The sequence below is a fragment of the Coccinella septempunctata genome, chromosome 8, assembly GCF_907165205.1.
Source record: "Coccinella septempunctata chromosome 8, icCocSept1.1, whole genome shotgun sequence".
In the NCBI taxonomy this organism is placed as follows: domain Eukaryota; kingdom Metazoa; phylum Arthropoda; class Insecta; order Coleoptera; family Coccinellidae; genus Coccinella; species Coccinella septempunctata.
The window spans coordinates 17777049-17799823 of record NC_058196.1 but is presented as its reverse complement, the minus strand read 5'-3'; the positions used below and the strand labels follow the sequence as shown (position 1 = coordinate 17799823).

Below are 22775 nucleotides of genomic sequence, written 5' to 3'. Positions count from 1 at the left end.
TGGTGATATATCCACATCCCTGGCTTGAGAAGGACTTTAGGTTAATCAATTGAATTCAATTTTTCACTTCTTTATTGAGTTCAATGAGCTAATCTATTAATAATATTAGTTAGTTAACTATCTAATATCTATTATACTACTATTCTATGGTTGTAGGTTTCCGTGAGTGTCCCAGAGTGTCCCTTTCTCTATGGAGTGTCCAGTAGCAGTAGTTCAATTGTCCAATTCTTTCTTGTCATTTTGACAATCAAGTGTTGTGATCTGTCAATCTGTCCTGTCAGATCACTCAGATGTGACTGAGTAGGGGTAACATTTTGCTGGAATTGAAAGTTTTTACAGGATGTGCGTATTCAAGTGCCATTAAATTCTTTACATTTGTATGCTTTTGTTGGAAACTAATCTAGCAACAACATATTAGAAGACGCTCCAATGCAAAGAGAACCGTGTGATAATTTCTTCGATTAATCATTAATGGATTGGTGAATCCTGTCCAATGTTTTCTTATATCAACCGAGATATCAACTGGTCTAAAAATATAGTTTGACTCGCTTTAGGTTCTCCAAAGGCACGGTGCGAATATGAATTGATAGAGAAAATGTGAAACAGGCCAAATTTGTTGATCAATAAAAGTTACAAGTGAAGAAAAAATCCTCAAAGCGATTTACGCGCTTGTTGATTTTGAGTTCTTCAATTATTTTTCTGAAATTTCGATATGGTTTGAATGAATTCAAAACGTACTGTCCGTTATGAATGAATTTGTGTAAGGATTGTGTTTTATTTGTTGATGGAACAACAAAAACTGGTGAAAAATGATATAATAGCATGTGCTAAAAGTGGTAGGTCCTTTTCATCTGCGATGCTGTGTTTTCTTCATGGATTCAACGATAGAGATGAGAAAAATCCCAACAGAGAGCAGAAAACATTCAGATTTCGTCTTCTGAGGAAATCAAGGTAAGCAATGGAAATACTTTGGCGTCGTTGGTAGGTATGTCGAAGTTAATATACGTTTCAGAGGTGGCTCCTTAAGGGAAAATTTCCCGGTTGAATTGATTCATTTATTCAAAAAAATGGAATTTCTCGAAAATATAGAATTCAGTAAGAGAGAAAAGGATTAAGAAAAGAACTGATCCAGAATCTTCTCTTTCAGTATTCTAGCGAGAGCTCTCGTGATGTGGCCGATGTTCATGTAGGCTGATTCCTCCAGATTTCAATCCAAAATAGGTGAAATCGTCGTTGAAGAAATACATATTAACCTTTTCCGCGCAATAATCTGTGATCGCCAGAGTGAAAAATTCCGGTCTTGTAATAATATAAATTTAGGTTTCGTTCATAAATTCAGCTTTGATTTGGTTCCCAGTAATCGCACCGTCTGTTCCGATATTCCTGAATAGTACTGTCAGTATTTCAGAAACGATGCCTATTGGCCCAGTCGTTCGAGTTCTATTGTTATTCGATTGCGGGCCAGTACTAACAGCAATATCGGAACAGGCCCGCAGTGTTTGCACACCAGCAGTGGTACCACGATCGATCGACAATTTATCGATGTCGATGTCGATGAGGCGTTGTCGGCAATCTAATTACACCCGACAGTTTTCGTGTTAACAAGATGTTCATACAGATAATACTGATAATCTTTGGTACAAATTTTCAAATATTCGACTTAAAGATAAGGCAGGAAAAAAGAGGAAAAACGGGATTATTGTCGGGTCGTGCGCTTGTCGTGAGCTTGTGGTACGTGGGCTGAACTGTTCAGAATAGGTTCAAAGTAGTTGAACAGCAATGATGTGGGCAGCGCGCGAGCTCACTCTGAATAAATAAATGTGCGACTGTTTTGAATCGATCTGAAAAATTCCTAATCTGTAAAATAGAATCAAAACAGCCATATTGTACAGGTTGGTAAAAATTCGTTGTCTACTGAGAGGACCTCGAGAACTATAGCAGCTAGAAGAAAACGGATGCCGAGCGGACTTGCCAATTGGCACACAGCGGCATAATGTGGATGCAGCATTAATATAAATTTCTTTTGCTTCCTTTGATGGAGACCGACATTTCAGCGATTTTTCAGCGGCACACATCGGCATGTTGGCACAAGCCGCATGACATACACAGTGGCTTTGAAGAGCGGCACACAGCGGCATAATGTGGATGCAGCTTAATACACCATCAAATTGGCTCGCGTGATGGAGGAGGACGCTCGCACTTGTTTGTTTCGATATCGCGTCGAGTACATCGCCTCAACACCTGATACAAGCCTAGACCATTTCCATGCATTAAAAAATATTGCGTTACCATAGCAACGAACAATAACTCTTTAGAAGTGTCAGTGTGAAGTTTGAGGTCAAGAGAGTAAACCAGAGTTACGCATTAAATTGAAAGAAAGATGTCCACCGAAATTGTGAAAATCGAAAATTTGGAGTATCGAGCCATCATCAAGTATTTGTATTTAAAAGGGTTAAGAGATAAGCAGATTTACGAAGATGTGCTTAAAACCCTTGGTGATTACTGATCTTCGTATGCGACCGTGAAAAATTGGTCTGCAAGCTTCGAAAGAGGTAAATTTTCCATTGAAGATGATGACCGATCGGGAAGGTCAGATTCTGTGTCAGTCCCCGAAAATATCGAAGCAGTTCATGACATGATTTTATCAGACCGTCGAATTGGGCTAAAACGGATATCTGGAGCACTGAATATTTCATACGAACGCGTTCATCATTTGGACATGAGAAAAAATGCTGTAAAATGGATCCCCAAATGTTCGAATGTTGACCAAAAGCGTGCAAGGTAGAAGCATCACGTTCGATCTGTGATTTGAAAAACGATTTGAAAACGATGTAGACTGCTTAAACCGAATTGTTACTATATGGATGAGACTTGGGTACATTTCTACGATCCAAAAACAAAGCAACAATCGATGGAATGGCGACACTCTGGTTTTCCATGACCTAAGAAGTTTCGTGTCCAAAAATCTGCTGGAAAAGTTTTTGCCTCACTTTTTTGGGATTGCCATGGGTTAATTAAGATTGATTTTTTGGATAAGGGTAGAACAATAACCGGAGTTTACTATTCGACATTACTGAACACTCTACGGGAAAAAATTGAAGAGAAGAGCCGCGGAAAGCTCTCCAAAGGTGTTTTATTTTTGCAGGACAACGCCCCCTGTACACATTTCTCATGTTGCCATGCAAAAAATTCGTGATTTAGGGTTTGAATTACTAGAACACCCCCCTTATTGACCAGATTTGGCTCCATCCGACTATCATTCTTTTCCTCAACTGAAAAAAACTTTAAAAGGTAAATTTTTTTTGAAAGATCTAGAGACGTTGCTGGTTCGCTATAATAAATGTATCCAATCAAGAGGAGAATATGTTGTGTAATAAAATATTTCGACATTGAAATTTTGTTTGGATCTATAGTAGGCTAAGAATTTTTCAATATATCGTATAGACTGTTGTGACCGAAATGACCGAATTGGTTCCTGACTTCAATGCGATTGATTGCTCCAGAACAAAAAAGTTTGTTTTTGTTCGCGCTATCGAAAGTTGGACAAGATGGACTTTGAAGAAAATCTAATTAATGAAGTGGTGCTTTCAAGGAAAAATATGAAAACGCAACTGCTGACAATTGTTTCCTTAAAATCGTTGGCTTCATATTTCAAGGGAATGGAAACTGTCCAAAAATTCAGGTTGGGGAGCAAAATCGAAAACCTCATCGCAGATGTAATATGCTATTCTTCTTGTAGCCACAGGTGTGAAAGCAGCAACGGTATTTTCATTTTCGCTTTTACTATACAGAACGCAAAAATACCCTTTGTTCGGCGTTTTTTGATACAAATGGGTTATTCCGAAAATTATAAACACAGTCCTTAGGGTGAAATAATTTGTGCATCGTAAGCTACCCCCACTAACCCCCCGAAATTGAACTATCTTGATACACTGTGAAAAAACCCCGCTGCTCGAACTTTTTCTATGAAAATGGGTTGTTACCAACATACTGAACACGATCTGTAGGGTGAAATAATTTTTGCATAAAAAACTACCCCCCTCCAACCCTTTGCAGTTGAACTGTCTTGATGCAGTAAAAAGTGTGAAAAAAACCGTTGCTCGGGGTTTTTTGATGGAAATGGGTTGTTACCAACATACTGAACACGATCTATAGGGTGAAATAATTTGTGCATCAAAAACTACTCCCCCTCCAACCCTCTGAAGTTGAACTAATTTGATACATTAAAAGTGTGAAAAAAAAACCGTTGCTCGGGGTTTTTTGATGGAAATCGGTTGTTACCATTATACTGAACACGACCTCTAGGATGAAATGATTTGTGCATCAAAAACTACCCCCCTCCAAACCTCTGAAGTTGAACTGTCTTGATGCAGTGAATGTGTGGATGTGGCCAACTCCACGCCGGTATTACTTTTAATCCACCAAAAGTTATTTTTACCCCATAACGCCCTATTTTGATACACATTTGGATTGAATTTGGGGCGATGTTCTTTCATTTTATTCTATCTATTATTTATCTAAATAACTACCAACTTCTGATTTCAATCATCAAAGGTTTCGACTATACTTTAGATCAAAACCATTTTTACATAGCCATCGTTGGCGGCTCCATCTTTCTTTGAAATTACTTTAAAAAAGAAGTTTTTCTCGTATTTTCAACTGCTCTGTATACCCCAAATTTTAACCACCAATTTCAAAATCACCTTGTATAATCCACACCTTATATTTCAAATTTTGGAATACACATTGATTTCTGCTTCGAAAGATTAAATGTGGTTCTTTTGGGCAGATCTTCGGCGAACTTCGATATCTCAACCTCCGACAGAGCAATGGTAGTACCCAACAAGACACACTGTCGAACCCAATCGGCTGTATCGCCGAACCTCGGCGACGCCACTACTAGGGCAGCGGTACGTACGCTGGCGGGTTCCGCATCCGCCGCGTCCTTGCTGCAGGTTCATCGCAGTCCTAGTCATCACCAACAAAGCGTGTTCACCAAGATGGACAAGTAAGTCGGACTATAGCGTCATTGCACAGTATTGATCGAAGAGTACAAAGATTAGAAGATTTTTTCTTTTTCCTTTCTACATTTCCACTTTGCATGCAGAAGAGATGCTTTCGAATTAGTTTAGACCGAGGTTTAGACATTTAGACTAGACTAGTTCAGAGGTATATGAACTACCTTCACTAATAAAAATAATTACAATTATCGACTTGAACCCTTTTGTGAAACATACTTATATTGCTTCTTAGCGTTAATTTGTTAATAATCTTGTTCAGATGATAAATTATGTACATTTTCATGAGATCGGTGTAGATATTTTAAAATACATAATTTTTTGTCACACTATAATATGAGGTATAATGTCCTCGAATTTTATTTTTCGTTAACTATTGGGACATAGGCTGAGGGCAGATTGTTTGGAAAATATGGCGATAGGACCAAATATACCTCAATATAATATTGCTGTGGAAAAAGATAGAGGGCGTTGAAGTTGAATTTTTTAAAAGGGGACAGAATAATATTTCCTTCGAAGTTCGAAAGTCCTTTATTAAAAGAATTAGAAAAGGCATAGAAGTCGGAGGAGGCCACGTAGAACATTTAATTTAAGTTTATTCTTTTTATGTTACATTGTTTTTAATTATGCTTTATCGTCTAAATAAATAAATAAAATAAATAAATCGTTACTTCAAATCCCCTTCCGATGCTCTGAACTGTTCAATTGTGTATTTTTTAAAAACGGATGAAAAAATATACAGTGAAATTATTAGCAAAAAACGAAAAAAAAATTCAACTAACGCCCCCTATCTTTTTGCACAGCAATATTTTATTGGGGTATATTTGGTTCTATCGCCAATATTTTGGTCCAAACAATCTGCCCTTAGCCTGTGTCCCAAAAGTTATGAATCACCCTGTATATACTCCATTCACATTTATTTTAGCAATCAGTTGGCTATGAAATAATTTTCTCAAGTTTTTTACTAGTTTTTTTACTAGAACGGAGTAAGGTTGGCACTCATGAAATGTCGTTAATGTCATAACGCCGTTGCCAAAACTAATATCAATTAATATTACAAAAATGCCGAAATTGATTGAAATAGAGAGCGGGCAGGATTTCACGAAGTGCTATTTAGAATTCAGACGTGCTCATCCAAATAGTTAAATAGTAAGTAACCCTGATATTCTATTATCTACAATATATCAGACGGTGGCGAATATATTCAATGTTAGTGAATTTATTTAATGTTTCATCCGAGTCTGAACGACTTATATTTCAGCTGAATGTTTCCACAATCAGAAAGATTGTGTATGATGAAGATGACATAGTATTTTCTTTTATTGGGAGACTAAAAAAAGTGGTGGCATTTGTGAATTCTATTTTAGGGTAAGCGAATGCGAAAAGTTATTACAGGATTTCCGATTGATGTCATCGTAGAATAAGTTCCAAAAAATGAATTTTTCTATTTTTCTTTGACTTGTCCTATACACTGTAAATGTTTTAAGGGATCAAATAATATATAATTATTGATATTATCAAAGTATTAAAAATTAAAACAGCCCTAAATACGAGCCAGTTGTCCTGTCATTTGTTGATTCATATGAAATTTTTGTTTAAAGGTGAAGTTCCTCTAGCCGTGAAACTTCCTTTGATTATTTTGACTTCCATTGACGCGTGTTGATTTTATGTTGAAGAATTCAACATTCTTATAATTATCTGTTAATTCCTTCGAGAGATACCCATCCCTACTACTGAGAAGTGCATCAGATATCAGATGCATTTCATCTTCGGGTTGATTTTTTGAAATCTACCTCTGATGTAACGTCTTCAACCAAAGATTATAGAGTTAGGTTAGGTAACTCTATAATCTTTGGTCTTCAACCTTTAGCCAATCAATATAACCAAAAATAACTCTGCTCAAGCTACTGCATATTATGTGTCAATAATTCAATTTTTCTAAATAGCAAAAATAAAGTTATTCAAAAATTGATTTCTTGTATTTTCCATGCAAAAAACTAGATTTGGTATGCCTTTCAATCATTTTGTATAAGCGTCAATTATGTTCGTCACATATTTTCGACTTCTTATTTTCCGAAGTGATTCGATATTGTGATAAAATACGTAATTACTGAGACTGTCACGTATAACGGACAACATAGCCGGTTTATTTTTATTTTATTTTACTGCCAACACCAATGCAAATGATTTTAAAAATATGACTAATTTGAAAGTAATCTTAAGAAATATCTTTTTATAAGGCTACCAGCCACACATCTCAAAAAAATTAAGCGAACATCCATTTGTAGGAACTATTCATTTTATATTATAATAGAGAACTGCATTGTAATAATTTCTTCTGTAAATATATTAATAAAGATTTGTGAGGTTAAATGAGGCCGAAACCATAGTCAGCATCTGCTTTTCTTCGATGGAGCGCAGTGAACTGTAAAAGACCTTCTCCATTTAGGGCCCTGACGATGGCAAATTGTTTAGTTCAATTCAGATCATAACACTGGACGCTATTTATATCAGCGGGTGGTATTCATATGAATTAAATCAGTTTATTATATCTATTGCCTTTAGGCGTGATCTTTCCGATTATTATGACTAATAGTCTTCAACAACGTAGGTTTCTACAGCTATATTGTTGTTGTTGCTTTGCGATTAACTGTTTGCATTTGTTTCTGTGACCAAAAATCCCATTTTCTTTTTTTGTTGTGTTTCTACCGCCATGTTTTGTTGTTGCCTGCAAAGCGTGCGGGTACATCTATTGTACCCGCAGTTGACAGTATGTTTTCATCTCATTAGTCAAAAAAGATGGTAAAATATATATGACAATTGATGAAACAACCTTTTCTAAAATTGTTCATTTAGACCTGTGAATGAACAAATGCGTGAAATTAGAAATCATATTTTTTTAGTAATAATTGAAACTAACAAAACGATGAAGGATTTTTTATTTGTATTTTTTTTTAACGACTTATGTTGAAATTCACTTTTGCCAAAAGAAATTAATGACTTCTTATTTATATCTCTTACTTTTTTGTCTTTCGTTATAAAAAAAAGAATGAGATATGGACACTAAATATATTGTCACCAAGCTACAAAACTTCGGGCAACATTCTGAATCCCAAAAGGGATGCTTTTCTGAGTTAAAAACTATTTTGACAATGTGGTGCGAATTGATGCTCTACTGTATTATAAAAATCATTGTCGTTTCTAAGTAAATTTCTGATTTTGTGGTAAGGTATATCACAGTTTTATCACTTCCAATGTAACATCTTATTGTGTGGAGTAGAGGTTTGGTGCTCTGAGTTCTGACAGAGATTGAAGAGACTTTTTCAAGTACAAAACTCACGCGACAGAGATTTTTATTTCGATTTGTAAAGTTGAAGTTGTAATATTTCGATAATTCTCAAAATATGGACACTTTATATCACATTTGCAGCGTGTTTTTCACATCAGCAATATGTTGTTGAAATTTAAAGAACCACACTGTCCAATTTAACTCACATTATTATTTTTATCGTATAGTATATGATATACTATCAGCTACTCATTAGTTGAATTCATAGACGAAAATACAAATAAATTGGGCTTAATTATTGCTTCAGCTCATTATCACTTCATTGTGATCGTAAGTGTTTTCCACTTAAATCTTATCAATTACACCTGGCATAGAGACAAACTCATCGGATCAATCAGTGATGCGTTACCTCCGTATGGCAGTCTATTTGTTGTGAATTTTATTCTGAGACTAATTCAGTAGGTGTCCATTTGATGAGAAGCCTGTCGTGATAGGTGTTTAGTAAACTACACAAAGGTATTTTCAAAGGAAGTGAGTGAAAAATACTTGATTTAGGGCTAGCTGCGCTAGGACGAGTAGAGGAGAGGGAATAATTATTGTAATAAACGAATGGTACAATATTTGGGTCATTGCTCCTAATTTAATTTACCGGTGTGAAGTTAGCGGCCATTTGCTAGCAGCCACTAGCAGATCTAGCGGCCGTTTGACCAGTGGCGTCAGGTACCTATGGACTATGCATACTGAAATCTATATTAGGTCTCAGGAATGAATGAATTCGTTAGAAGTTGATAAATAATATTTCAAAGATTTTTTATTCGCAGAATGTTGTAGTTTGAGTTTCATCTATGAAGTGGATATTCGAAATAAACATATACATGAAGCCTTAAGAAACGATATTCCGCTTGTATTTGCTGGACTTGGAAGGTTGAATTTCACCCCCTCTTCTCAGAGTCCTAAGAATAAATCGAAAATAGGCTAAGGGTTTGTAATTATATGTGCATATAGTAGTTGGCGAGCCGAAGAGGGAAATTCGGTATTTACTCGAGCTTGTCAGATTAATATAAGGGGACATACCTTGGACCCTGTAGAGTACCTCTACCAAAAATTAGACCTGTATATAGGGGGAATTGTCTAGGACAGCCTGTCAGAATAGTAAAAAAAAACGATCATGGTACATACTCGAGCGTGTGAGATTAAAATATATGTGGTGAATTACATGTTGAAAAGTATATATTCTCTTAATCTGACAATTTAAGCGTGTCGAAAATGTGTGGGGGGGTGCCAAACTTGCAAAAAAAAACGTCACGTGTACATTCTCGAGCGCGGTGGCGTTTTTTCTTATTTTGAAGCTAATGATTCAAGAATAATGGAAAAAATATAATCTGACAGTTTTAGCAAGCCGGAACAATAAAAATTTGCCATAAAGGTCACAAAAATCAGTTTTTTTGAATTATCTTCTCCCCCGGGCTTCAAATCTTTTTCGCAATCATTATAAAAGTTGTAGATCATAACATTTTATACAAATTTTGTCGTGAGCAATTTTTTCTACGTTCAAACGTTTTTGAGATATATGGCGATTAATGCGAGGTGTTTAGCGATACATGCTGAAGCGAAAATTCCCTCATTCTAAAACAGTACATTCTAAGGTTCAGTCAGAGACTAATTTCGCAATTGTCATCATAGAAATACCTTGTCATTTTGACGATTGGATGAATGTAGATTAGACTGGGATTTTACATTGACCTTGCCCTTTAGCATGTGTGGCATGGACCGCTGTGACCTTGCGTCACGTCCGAATTGTCAGTCCCTTGAAAAGTAGATTCCTTTGGGTCTAATTAACATATCCTCCAAAAATCTGACACGCTATGAATTTTTTTCACCATTTTCTTTTTTTTTACTATTTTCAACTCTTCCGTACGGCCAGTCCCACCGCGCAAACTGTCAGATAAGCATGAATTCATTATCAGAGACACGTAGGGCATAGACAGTATCTTAATCTGACACGCTCGAGTATGTACACCTGACGATTTTTTTTACATCTTTCAGACCCTGCAGACGCTTTCCCCACCGCTGAAAGTGCATACATCATAGAACATTTTTTCTTTCTACCATCTAATCTTCAAAATCCACTAGGTCTCCACGACGCTCGAGTAAATCCCTATTTAGCATTGTCGGCTTCCCAACTATATTGGACGATGGGGTAATTGCGGACGCTGGGTGAAAGCGGACACAAGGATATCTACTAGATCCTTCTCCATGCGCTCAGTTATCATGACCAAGTGATCTAGTTTCAATAATCTTTAGTGCGAAGCAAACAGTTACCCTGTGATCGTTCATAGTTTCCAAGATAAGTAATTTCGAAACATTTTTCAACTTGCTGATCTCATTTTGTTATTTTGCTTTTGGTGTATATCAAAAAAGTGATGCCAAATAGTAAATAATTTCTATCGATTTTTTTTTTCAATAGAAAGATGCTCAAATAACATTCCACAAAATATTGTACTAGCCTCAAATTTTTGTTTTATTATTTTTGAAATGCTATTTGGGGTAATTGCGGACAAGGCAATCACTCCAGATAGGGCGAGTGAAAACGATAATAATAATATTCATTCATGCTAGTACATTCTAACAAATGTTTGCATGCATCAACGACAGGAAAAAAAAGTTTAAACATTCATGAAATATCAACAAAATCATCACAGAAAAATTCTTCCAGAGTAAAGAAACATTTACTCAATAAATATTTCTTCAAATTGCTTAAATTGCTTTGCAGGCATCGCTCTCAAAGTGGTCGGCAGCTTATCGAAAAACTTGGGCTCATAGTATGTAACACCACACTTCATTTGATCGATTCTATGAAATTTGATCTCTTCGACCTGTATTATGTGCATGTATATCCTGGTGCGTCCTATATTCACCCAAATGGGATCTTACATGCAATAAACATTGAAATATGAACAGACAGGAACCGTAAGTATTTTCTTATCTTGAAAAACATGTTTGCATTCATCTCTGTAATTTAGTCTACCTATAACTCTAATAGCCTTTCTCTGCCATCAAAACAGTCGTTTCACACTAGCATCATGAACCCAGCACAAAATACCATATGTTAATCTTGATTCTACAAAAGCACGATACACAGATATCAACACAAAATCCTACACAACCCCAACTAACTATCGCAGCGCATAAACACTTGACGATATACAACTACAAACGTTTTCGATACAAGCACTCCACGACAACTTTCCCTCTATCAGTACCCCCAAGAATTTGATTGGATCAGGTGGATTCATATCACCCAGATCTCTCATTGAAAGAAACATGAACTCCGTCTTTCATTCAAGTTGAGCTGATTGCTATTGAACCATTGAACCATTCGGTGACAACAGAAAACAAGTCTCTCATGATGTCGGGTAAGAGTTCTTTAGACTGAGCTTTTTTTAGCACTGTTGCGTCATCAGCGAAAAGAACAAAATCTGCATTTGGGTCACAGTTCACAAAATCATTTATGTAAATAAGAAAAAGAAGCGGTCCGAGGACCGATCCCTGAGGTACACCACAATCAACATCCGTCATATTAGACTGATCCCCTTCGCGATCGACGCACTGCAATCCTTAGAATATAGAATAACAGGAAGGAGCATATTGCTCATTTCAATTTGACCGGAATGGAGAAGAAATATGGCCGACATATATTTCCGTTTCAACAGTGACGTAGGACAATGAAGTTTCCAAAAAAACCAACTTCAATAGTCAGTTGATTCTGATTTATCAAAAAAATTAGGAAAGCACTGACGTAAAGTCAGAAGCTTTTTCAAGCTCGTTCAAATTGATAATCAAAGCGGAAATTCACCCCGCCTAACACTGCTTGGCTAGATACTTAATGGAATTAAGGTCTATGACTTAACATCACCTACGCCCATGGAGTGTTATTGTCATGGGATAAACTTGTTATATGTCATGAAATTCAGGAACTCATAATTAATACCTGATATTCAGTTTAAAAAAATCACCTACCTATGAATTATTCACGCTACAATATCCAAAAACCTCATTTCCAGCAAATTTCAAGAATCCAAATTACCAAAATTAAGTTAAAACATCACTTTGTTCATTTGGCCACAGATAACAGAATTATTTGACTTTCAAGTCTGCCACTTTTAAAATTAAAACTTGAAAGACCAATATGGCCGTTTCCGTCGCACAATTCCCGTCACAATTATTCGAAAAAGCTCCTTCCTGATATTCTATGTTCTAAGCTGCAATCTATCAGATAAATAGGAATCTATAAGGGCAATTGCACACTGATCTAGTTTATACCGCCGTAATTTATAAAGATGTTCTCTGGAGACACAATCAAAAGCTCTACTTAAGTCACTGAAGAGTCCACCTATGTATGAACCCTGATTATAACCCTCATTTATTACTTTCATGAGTTCTGTGATGGCAGCAACTGTGGAGAGGCCACTTCTGAACCCGAATTGAGAGCTGTTAAAAAGGCAGTTGTTTTCAAAATAGAAGGTTAACTGCAGCTTGATATCACTTTAAAAGATTTTCGCGAATATAGGTATATGTAATTGATATCGGTCTATAGTTGCTGACCACCTGCACTGAACCTTTTTCATGAACAGGGATAACTCTTGCTACCTTAAGTATTTTCGGGAATATGTTATCTTTTAATTTCGTGAGCGGACCAATTATTTCATTCACCAAACTCTTGAGTATCTTGCTATTTAATCCACAGATGTCTCTGCTACTCTTATTCTTAAGTTTCTTAATGATCTCTCACTAAAGCCTCAGATACAAGAGAGAAACTGAATTGGGTACCAAAACCAAATGCGTTTCGTTTTGTGGAACTGATATACCAATGCATCATGATTATACGTTCTGATAAGTTACGTCCACGGTCAAAGGCGTCAATGCCATTTGTAAAATTCAGAAAATATACCAAAGTTCCCTCGGCCTGCCATAGTAGATCCAAGCAAATGCATATCAAAACAGAAATTTTACTTTCCTGATACCTAGTACACCTGTTTCCGTTGTTTGAACAACGGCATTTTCTAAGAATATGATGAACAAAACATGCAGCTATCGATTGAAATGAATAGTAATATCAACAACCGCTGCCATTGTACCTACTTTTCGAACTGAGTTTATCACTGTATTCACTCGTGCTTTAGAAGAAGCTGCCTAAAATTTGGTGTTCGAAAATTTCCAGCATAAAAATGAATGAAGCTACTGACTTCGAAATGTTTCCGGATGAGATTCTTGTCAACGAGAAAGGGCAGTAAGGATATTTTTCTTCATTTCTTGTGTTACTTTTCTGTAAAAATTTAATTAATTAATATTATTATTCAATTTATTGATTTGTACAACTTGAGAGTTGCTTGCGCAAACCAGTTATTTTGTGAGAGTGAATCTTTCGGTCAGATCTGTAAAAGTACGACTTGTTTGGCGCAAGCTATGAAGCTTGCGTTCACAACTTGGACGGGTGAAATTACTCCAACGATAATGGGAGAATATAATTGAGAAGTGCACCATGAATAATCGCATTTCATAGTCTGTTCAACCTTCATTTTATACAAAACAAACTTTCACTCCATCGCATCAATTATATTTCGCTGGAGTCGCGTAAACTTTGTTCCTTTAATAGCATCGTGGATTCCATATTCGCTAGGCCGGAAAATAGGTACGCATAGAGTGAATCGAGTACTTATATTCTGGAAAGTTCTACAGAATTATCATATATACAACAAAACCGAAGACGATGCATGCACCTTCCCAGTTATACATTGGAATATTCATGGATTGGCTTCCCATATGGTGAAAGTGTGGGACTTGCTTCTCATGAGGAATAATATGTGTGATACACGACAATGTGCAAGAAGAAATTAACCGATTAAGGGATAAATGGTTTATAGGCAAATGCCCGGAACCAATAAAAAGCAGGTTAGGTTTAGTGGGTCGTGAACTCGGAACAGTGAGTAACCCCACAGTGTTCCCTAGAAATGGGTTCCTCTGGGCGAGAGATAGAGCCCCGTGTTTTCACGGTCGCAGATTCCCCCTGCTATAAAAAAAAAGTGTGATACTGTCTGTGTGACTGAACATTACCATTGGGGTTACTGACACATACTCCTTAAGTGGATGGCATGTAGATTCCAACTTCTCAAGACCTTACAATATGCGTGGAGGTTCCATTCATCAAATGCATTACACAAAAGAGGAAAATTTTTCAATTTATATGAAGAACAATAAAAATGAGAAAGCTACAAGCAGATAATATATGGGGTTCCATCCAGTTCCAAGTGAAAACACATTTATTAATACTATTATTGATACAATCGTGTAAGAGACTCAAAAACCGGCGTGAAGTTGGCCACATCCACACATACACTGCACGAAAAAATTGGTTCGATATATTTTCAGGTTCAGTGAGGGAATTATGCAAAGTTATCTAATTATTTCTCATGAACTATCCCCTTCCACTGCCTGACCGACTGACAAACTATAAGGTCGATTTCATTCGATTCATTTTTTATTGTTTAAACACGTATGAAAGCAGAAGGCGGTACTCCTTCATTCAAAAAAGTTATTGAATTATTCCTCATAAACTACCCCCTCCCAGCCCTCTGATGGTCTGTAAAAGGAAAATAGAAGGTTTATTTCGTAGACTATGATTTTTTATGATTAAATTGTACGAATTGAACAATATTTTCCGCTAAACCTGAAAATATATCGAACCAATTTTATTTCGTGCAGTGTATGTGTGGATGTGGCCAACTTCACGCCTGAAAATATATTGAACCAATTTTTTGTCGTGCAGTGTATGTGAGGATGTGGCCAACTTCACTCCGGTGTCGAACAGTCATATTTGACAAATATGCGTTGCCCAAACTATCTTAAATTTGAGACTTTTTCATCGCCGAAAAACTAACTTGTATGTTTTATCGCCAATGTTTATCGCTATGAAACAAGCGTCGCTATGGAATTTTTCTGTTTAAAAAGGATATGAATGAAATAGTCAATACAAAATTATGATTAGATCTCTATAAACGTCTAGTAGACCATCGCATTTAATCACACCCTATAATAATATATTATTGAGTATAAAGCGGTCAGTTAATATCATAGACATATCATAGAGACATGGACTGAGCAATGTCAGCATGAAAATGTCTTTTTCATAGAAAGAGAGAAATAATCGTCGGGCATTTACCTGTCTCTTTTTTGTTCACATAGAGGTGGGTGTGGACCAATCAAAATTCTAGAAAAGACAACTGCATGCCCGACGTGCGTTTCTCTCTGTCACTTTTTTGCCCGTATTTCATGCATAGATAGAAAGGGAAGGACAGTCTATGTCTATATGTCTATGGTTAATATACTATCTTGCAAGGGCAGTTACTGATGAAGGAACAAGGCACTGCTGATATTAGCTCTGTTCGCGGTGCAATTATGAACTCGTCTTATCAGGGGGAATTTTTGCTTCAATGCAAGAATAACAAATGAAAAAATCGGTATAACCTGCAAACATAGGATACTTCTTTGTGCAATGAAGGAAATGCGAAATAACAAATTCTGACCATGTGAAATATATGATTCAGAATAGATTCCAGTGATCTCCATTATATCGGCTGTACCGAGAATGGGCAAGTTTCCTAAAACTCCAAAATCGAATTTAAGATTATTTATGGAAACCTTTTTCCATTAGTTATCCAACACGTGAAAGATTCGCTTCAAAATTCAGAAATTTCAGAAATACACCCTTCGAAACATAGTAAACATTCGAATATGTGAAAGCTTGCGACGTAGAATGCCTTTACTAATTCGACAACAGAGGAACCGATCAAGAAGATATCCACAGATTACATAAATTTGTTTCTGTAATCTTTGTCTATACCTTCTTAAAACCGATGACATTTTGTGTCATTGTTTTAAGATGTCTTACATTGTTTGTTTTTCTTGTCAAATGTGATCACAAAACTTGATATTTATTACGTCTATATTGGCCAGAAAAATTTCATGACCATAAGTGACTCGATGGGCGTTGCCGGATTGTGAAAATGACGTAGAATGTTCATAAGAGACAGAGACATACAGACATGGACTGAGCAATGTCTTTTTCATAGAAAGAGAGAAATGATCGTCGGGCATTTACCTGTCTCTTTTTTGTTCACATAGAGGTGAGTGTGGGTGGACCAATCAAAATTCTAGAAAAAGACAACTGCATGCCCGACGTGCGTTTCTCTCTGTCACTTTTTTTGACCGTATTTCATGCATAGATATAAAGGGAAGGCACAGTCCATGTCTATATGTCTATGATAAGAGAGCACTTCTGAAATCAAAATTTTCGTAAGTGAATACACACAAAATGCAATATGTTAAAATTCGAAAAAAATATATTTCGATATATGTGAATTATAAGGATTTTAATGACATATATTTTGAAATTTAGGAAAATACCCCATTCAGTTCTCATGCTCATGCGCTCTTTCAATCTATACCTTATCTATCGAATCGTATACCATCGTAATTAGAGAAAAGAGAAGATACTGCAACGTCCCAATGCTCTGAATACGCCCCTGCCGCCTCTCGAAAACATCGCGAACATTCAACAATGAAAAAAAAGGTGGACAAACATGGATCTACGATGGACAAACGACCCTCAATTTTTGGGTCAAAAATTTACTTTTGGGGGTGCCAACTTCACCATTAAAAATACGTTTTTGCAATTTGGGGGTGCTGCTCAGAAAATGTTCTTTTCTAATATCTCTAAAACGGTTCTTGGACAAATGAAAAAAAAAATGGTGGACAAACATGGACTAACGACCCTGAAATGTCTGTTTCAAAATTCGCATTTGGTGGTGCCAGCTTCACATAGCTTATTTTATCCGATCCCATTTTTTACCGGATCATGATGATGGGAACTCACCGTTGTATAAGATATTTCACTCGTAGACATGGAAATTAATCATTACCACAAAAAATTTACGAATGATAAAAATAATTACTTACCGATGTTATGCGAGAATTGAAATCGTACCAAAATTACCATGTTTGTTGAAGGCATCTAGGTATATAAAATTTTTCATCCTCGTGACGCCAAATCAACTTTTAATTGAGGTTATTACTCCATGTTAACTATTTTTATGTGTTTTTACATACTTTCAATGACAGTAATGGTAGGTCTCGCTATTTGCGAAGAAGTGATCGACATTCGACTGTTTGCGAAATGAGGAAGAGGAAGTTTTTTAATTCCGGGTGAGAAATTCTATTCGAAATTTTATATTTCTTTAGCATTGATGTTATTTGTACCAATATAATATATAAGTATTTACATCGTAATTCTTCCCACGGGTCATTTCATTCGTTGACTTTTCATTTCGGTAATTCCTTCTTTTCGTTCCTTTCAGAGCCTCCTTGAAATTGCTTTCTACTTCATCGCCAGCGATGACTTCACAGTCGCAGATAACTGCACCTCCAAGTCCGAAACCTGAAAAGAAGGACGAAGAAACTCCAGCTGCCTCGAAGTCTAGACAGAAAAAGTTTCATCGACATTTTCCTACCGTTGAGAGCGACGAGCAGGTGCTCAATTGTGAGTAAACTTTTCTGTGTTATGTATCTTTAATATTTTTCTTTCATACTTTTCCGTTAGTACTGCCATTCCTTCAGAACGATACATTTTCATTTTGTATGAAACATTGTTGGGAATTTACGATTGCAACTGTTCTACTGCCTGAAAAGTCATAAAACCAGCATTTCCTGTTGGTAAAAAAGATCTCAGAGAAATTCTGATGAGAGTTGAGTAGCACTCGGCTAGTTCTACGAAATATGACGAAAGGATTCCACAGAAAAAGCAACACCTCATCTGATCTGGCTCCGTCCAGCTATCATGTTTTTTACCTCGATTTTTACTCATGTGAAAAAATGTTTAAAAGTTCTGAATTTCCGTAAGAAAAGGGGGGATGAATAATCAAATTTGATTTTCAAAGATATAGTTATTTTAGAAGCTTCGAAGGATCATTATACCTAATTAATATGTCCAATTAAGGCGAGAATATGTTTAATATTATTATTGATATTAATAGGTATATTAATAAAATATTTTGGGTTTGAAAATTTGTTTTTAGAATTTTGACATATGAAGTGACACTTTTTAAAACTCATTGACATTTTGAAACGTTTTACTTTTCGCAACCAGTTACGCAAAGTAAAATATTTCGCAACTGATGATGGAACCATACTTCATATTAGTTGTAACGCCTTTTTCTCGGGGTACTCGAGCGCCAGCTATTCTTTAAGGGAAAATAGCAAACCTACCCTGGTAGCTACGAGCCGAAGACAAGGTTCCTCGGTGTCTGGGGTATTAGCGACAACCAGTGAAAGTCAAAATCAACGTACACAACTTATATTTGTCGACTCGTACAAGGAAACACAAATGGCACTATTATAAAATTCGTATGTTCCTTCCGCATAAAGTAATTGTTAATTCAAGTTGATCACTCTTTCTCCAGATGATCACATGTTTATTGATGTTAGCGTTCTGAAATTGCATTTGTTGATTTCATATTTTCCCGTTCTCTTCGGACTGTCTTCTGGAAATAAATAAACTCGCTCCTTTTCAGATTACTCGTGTGCCCTCATTAGTGATATTTTACTACAGGGGCACCTTTATATTACGAAAAACTATTTTGCCTTCTACTCGAACGTTTTCGGATATGTGACGAAAGTAAGTCGACAGGTCAAAAACGGTGCCGACTTCTTCAAATTTAAATTTTTTGTAGCTTCTGATCCCAATGCTAACCGTAGAGAAAATAACGAAGGAAAAAACAGCGAGGATTATCCCTAATGCTGTTGGTATTTCGACTGCCGAAGAGAAGCACGTTTTCGGAAGTTTGATCTCCCGAGAGAATACCTACAAGTATATGATGAAGATTTGGGAGGTATCTCACAAGGCCATGGAGGAGGCTACGATCGAACCGGAAGTACTAGTGACTCCAGAAGCTTTGGTAAGTAACGCATGGTGAAATTTCTTCGAGATCTTCGAAACATTTAATTTGTCTGCAGAATAGGGACTGAATGACTAAAATATTAACAAATGATTAATTTCATATCGGCAACGCTGAAACACTAAATAATAGTATTATTCAACGATCATATTATGAATGCGTTTTTGAAACGACTGAGCTAAAATATTAGAACTCAATTCCAGAATTCTTTCTACTTGAATTCATCTTTTCATTCCAGGAGCTGGCTACCGAAAGCGATTCATCTGAAACAAAAGAAGGTGAGAGCGATAAAGAAGATAACATCAGATTGAATGATATTAAATCTGTTCACTATCACCAAGGTAATGCTACATTTAAAAAAAATTCATATCTCAATTCATGGAAAATCTCTCAATTTCAGCTGGTTCGAATATTAAACGTAGACTTATCCAAAAATACGAAAGTATATCAGATTTGCCTACGCAAACTTTGATATTGTATGCTGCCATGTTTTTATTGTTAACGTTAACTCTATCTGCCACATTGATCCTTTATAGAATAAGCAAAATCCATGATGAGTATGTTTCACTTATGGAGGTAAGTTTACATGAAATTATCAGTAGATAAATTCTTCTCATTTCAACATGTTGTATTTGGTGCAGCTTCTTGAAGCTGCACCTGCACCAATCCTTGGATTTATGTTTTCTTGTGTTGGTAAAAACAAAATTAATGGTCATGAATTATGCGCAAACTTGACGACATCTGGAGAGCTCGACTTGAACTGAGTATCCTGAAATATTTGATCCAATTTACCAGAAAATATTATCCAATGAAAGGTTCGCATTGGATTTGGAATTTCAATTTTTTAATTAATTTTCGAACATACATTTGATAATGAATTTTAATCGTTTTTGGCGAAATTTCTCGAATACCTTGATCAGTGTTTCCTGCAAGTAGGACAAAAGATGTCTTCAACCTAAGGTAATTGACTTCGCTATAGGATTTATAGGGCCGCGTGAAATTAGAGGACAAATTCTGAAATTATTTAGTATCCAACTCGTTCCAATTTGTTTCCTACAAAACTTCACACTCACCACGAACATTTTCAGGTTTAGGAAAAATTTTAATGCCAATATTTAGTAGGTACTCAATATGTTCTGTGAAAATGATTTGAAAATGAGTAGAAGTAAGTAGATGTTTACATATTCGCATTTATAATATTTATTGCCAGTTGGTACACACCAAAACTGGCTTTAGTACACCCTTCCTTGGATTAAATAGAAAACTAGCTGAAATTATCAACAAATGTTACGATCTGGATACCCAAAAGTTATAATCCATGCTGACCAAGCTAAGATCATCCCATCAAAGGAGAGTAGATGAAATGGCTTTTTCATAGATTGATAATTGTTTAGCACTATGACATTATTTTCAATGCTCGAAAAATTCTTCAATTCTAGGTGCTATTAAAAAAAATTAGCGGAGGCGGATAAATTATTCAATTCGGAAATAAGTACCACTCCTGCGGGACTATAACCTACGGCCTAGTGATTGCCACCGAGCTGCTAGGAGTAATTTAATTTTTAATATATCTCTCTTCACACACTCAAACTCTTCCTTCTAGATTTTGAATGCTCTTGAAATTTTTATGATGAAACGTTAATCTTAACACCATTTACGTTCAGATATCGATTGAAATTTTTCACTACCAATCTCTGAAACAAAATCGATTAAGAAATTGAAATAAACGATTTGCTCCTGCGTGAATTCTTACACTAATTTGTCAGAAGCAAATCAAGTAGAAAGACCATTAATGTCAAATAAAAATCTATAATTCAGAAGATTTCCGGAAATTGATTTTCTTCTGATGAAGGAGTCTGATATAGACTCCTAAGCGTTACTTTATACATATAATTATAATTTCAAAGTTCTTTTTTTCAGTTCATTGTTAGGCAACCATTTTTCTACCTGATTTGCTCCTGCCTAAATTCTTGCACTAATTTGCTCCTGACAAATTAGTGCAAGAATTAAGGCAGGAGAAAATCGGTTATTTCAATTTTTTAATTGATTTTGTTCCAGAGATTGGGAGTGAAAACTCTGAAAAGTTTCAGGAAAAAACCATTTACTTTGTTTTAAAAAAATTTATTATGTTGTTTCGATTCTCATAAGGTTTTTTTTTCAGCACCATGACCCTTCATTGTCCGGTGAAAATGTGTATAACCAGCTACTTCGCTTCTCAATGCATCTGCATTCAAAGTCTGCCAACTCAATGCACAACTTCATAGATTCCAATTTACATCAGATTTCCAAGGTGTGTGAAAATTTTCGATTAGTCCGTTTAATGAGTCGAAGATATACTGTTCCAGTAGATGAAGCTATATAGTTACTGAAAGAGTTTTCCACTTTTTGATGTTTCATACCCCCATCCAGTTTTTCGATGGAACAACGTGTATAACTAAATTTCAGAAATTATGATTTTCTCGCTTTTTTTCATGAAGAATGTTTTGTAGCTTGTTCACGATGCAATTCTGAACTTGTGATATTAATGCTCGATTCACACGGGCGAGGGTATTCGCGGCGAGCTCGCTGGAAGCACGCCGTCAGGGCAATTCACATGAGTGAGTTTTTCTGAGAGGGATTACGACTTCAAAGCTTCAGTTAGTGTTCATCGTCGAATATGAATGCATCAAAACTTGTAACAGCAGCGTACTTAACGAACACTGCTATCAAAAATTGTATGTTTACCAACAATAAAACAAAAATAATTAATATTCGATGAACTAGTAGCATTTAGAATACCAGCTACAGAGTGCAATCAGATTCTTTAAATATTGCATATTTTTCTTTTCTGCAGATAAGACAGAATCTAGAGCTACTCTCGTCTCTTTTGATGCCAAAAGATCCGTTGTACGACGCCAACATGAAGGAACATCGCCAGGAGGATATGCTGAGCAATGACAGTTGAAGTTTCCACCTACAGAACATTTTGTTGAACAACCAGACCAGATTCTTGTGATAGAGAAGTGCATCCTATATGGATGAAAGTTCCGCACTTTGAGTTGATTCGCTATTAGAGTTAAAACAATAAGGAGTTCTTTCACGGAATGCATTTCATTTTTGATGGACTTCCGTTGACAAAGAACCCAATTCGCCAATATGAAATGCTGTGAAATTTGTATGTTTGCTATCTGAATGGATGATAACTTGGATGATATAAACACAAGTGATGAATGATGAATTAATTCAGCATTAAATTGTTATCCGTTGGAATACATCTCAAACATCCCGATCCGGGTTTTTCATGCTGATAGAATAACCTCGCTACAGAAGAAAACGACATTTTAATTTGAATAAAACATAAATATGTATATATGTCAATCATAAGGAGCATTGTATTATACATTATGTAATATGACAAAGTGTACCGATTTCTCGAATTAACAAAATAAGAATTGACAATGACAATGCGAAAGAGTTCTA

At 35.9% G+C, this 22775-nt stretch overlaps 1 protein-coding gene across 2 annotated transcripts; it reads left to right on the top strand.

The window, feature by feature from the left end:
• The first annotated feature begins 274 nt into the window (after positions 1–274).
• On the top strand, positions 275–22775 carry LOC123319012 (GRAM domain-containing protein 2A-like). Of its 2 annotated transcripts, XM_044905812.1 has the most exons (9): positions 275–951; positions 4790–5008; positions 17721–17902; positions 18933–19036; positions 19092–19316; positions 19555–19657; positions 19717–19892; positions 21478–21606; positions 22150–22775. In XM_044905812.1, the coding sequence occupies exons 1-9, from the start codon at positions 785–787 to the stop codon at positions 22258–22260; spliced, it is 1416 nt and encodes a 471-aa protein (XP_044761747.1). In that variant the 5' UTR covers positions 275–784; the 3' UTR covers positions 22261–22775. The 2 variants fall into 2 exon arrangements, with proteins under 2 accessions (XP_044761747.1, XP_044761748.1); XM_044905813.1 differs by lacking the exon at positions 4790–5008 and having other exon boundaries at positions 276–951.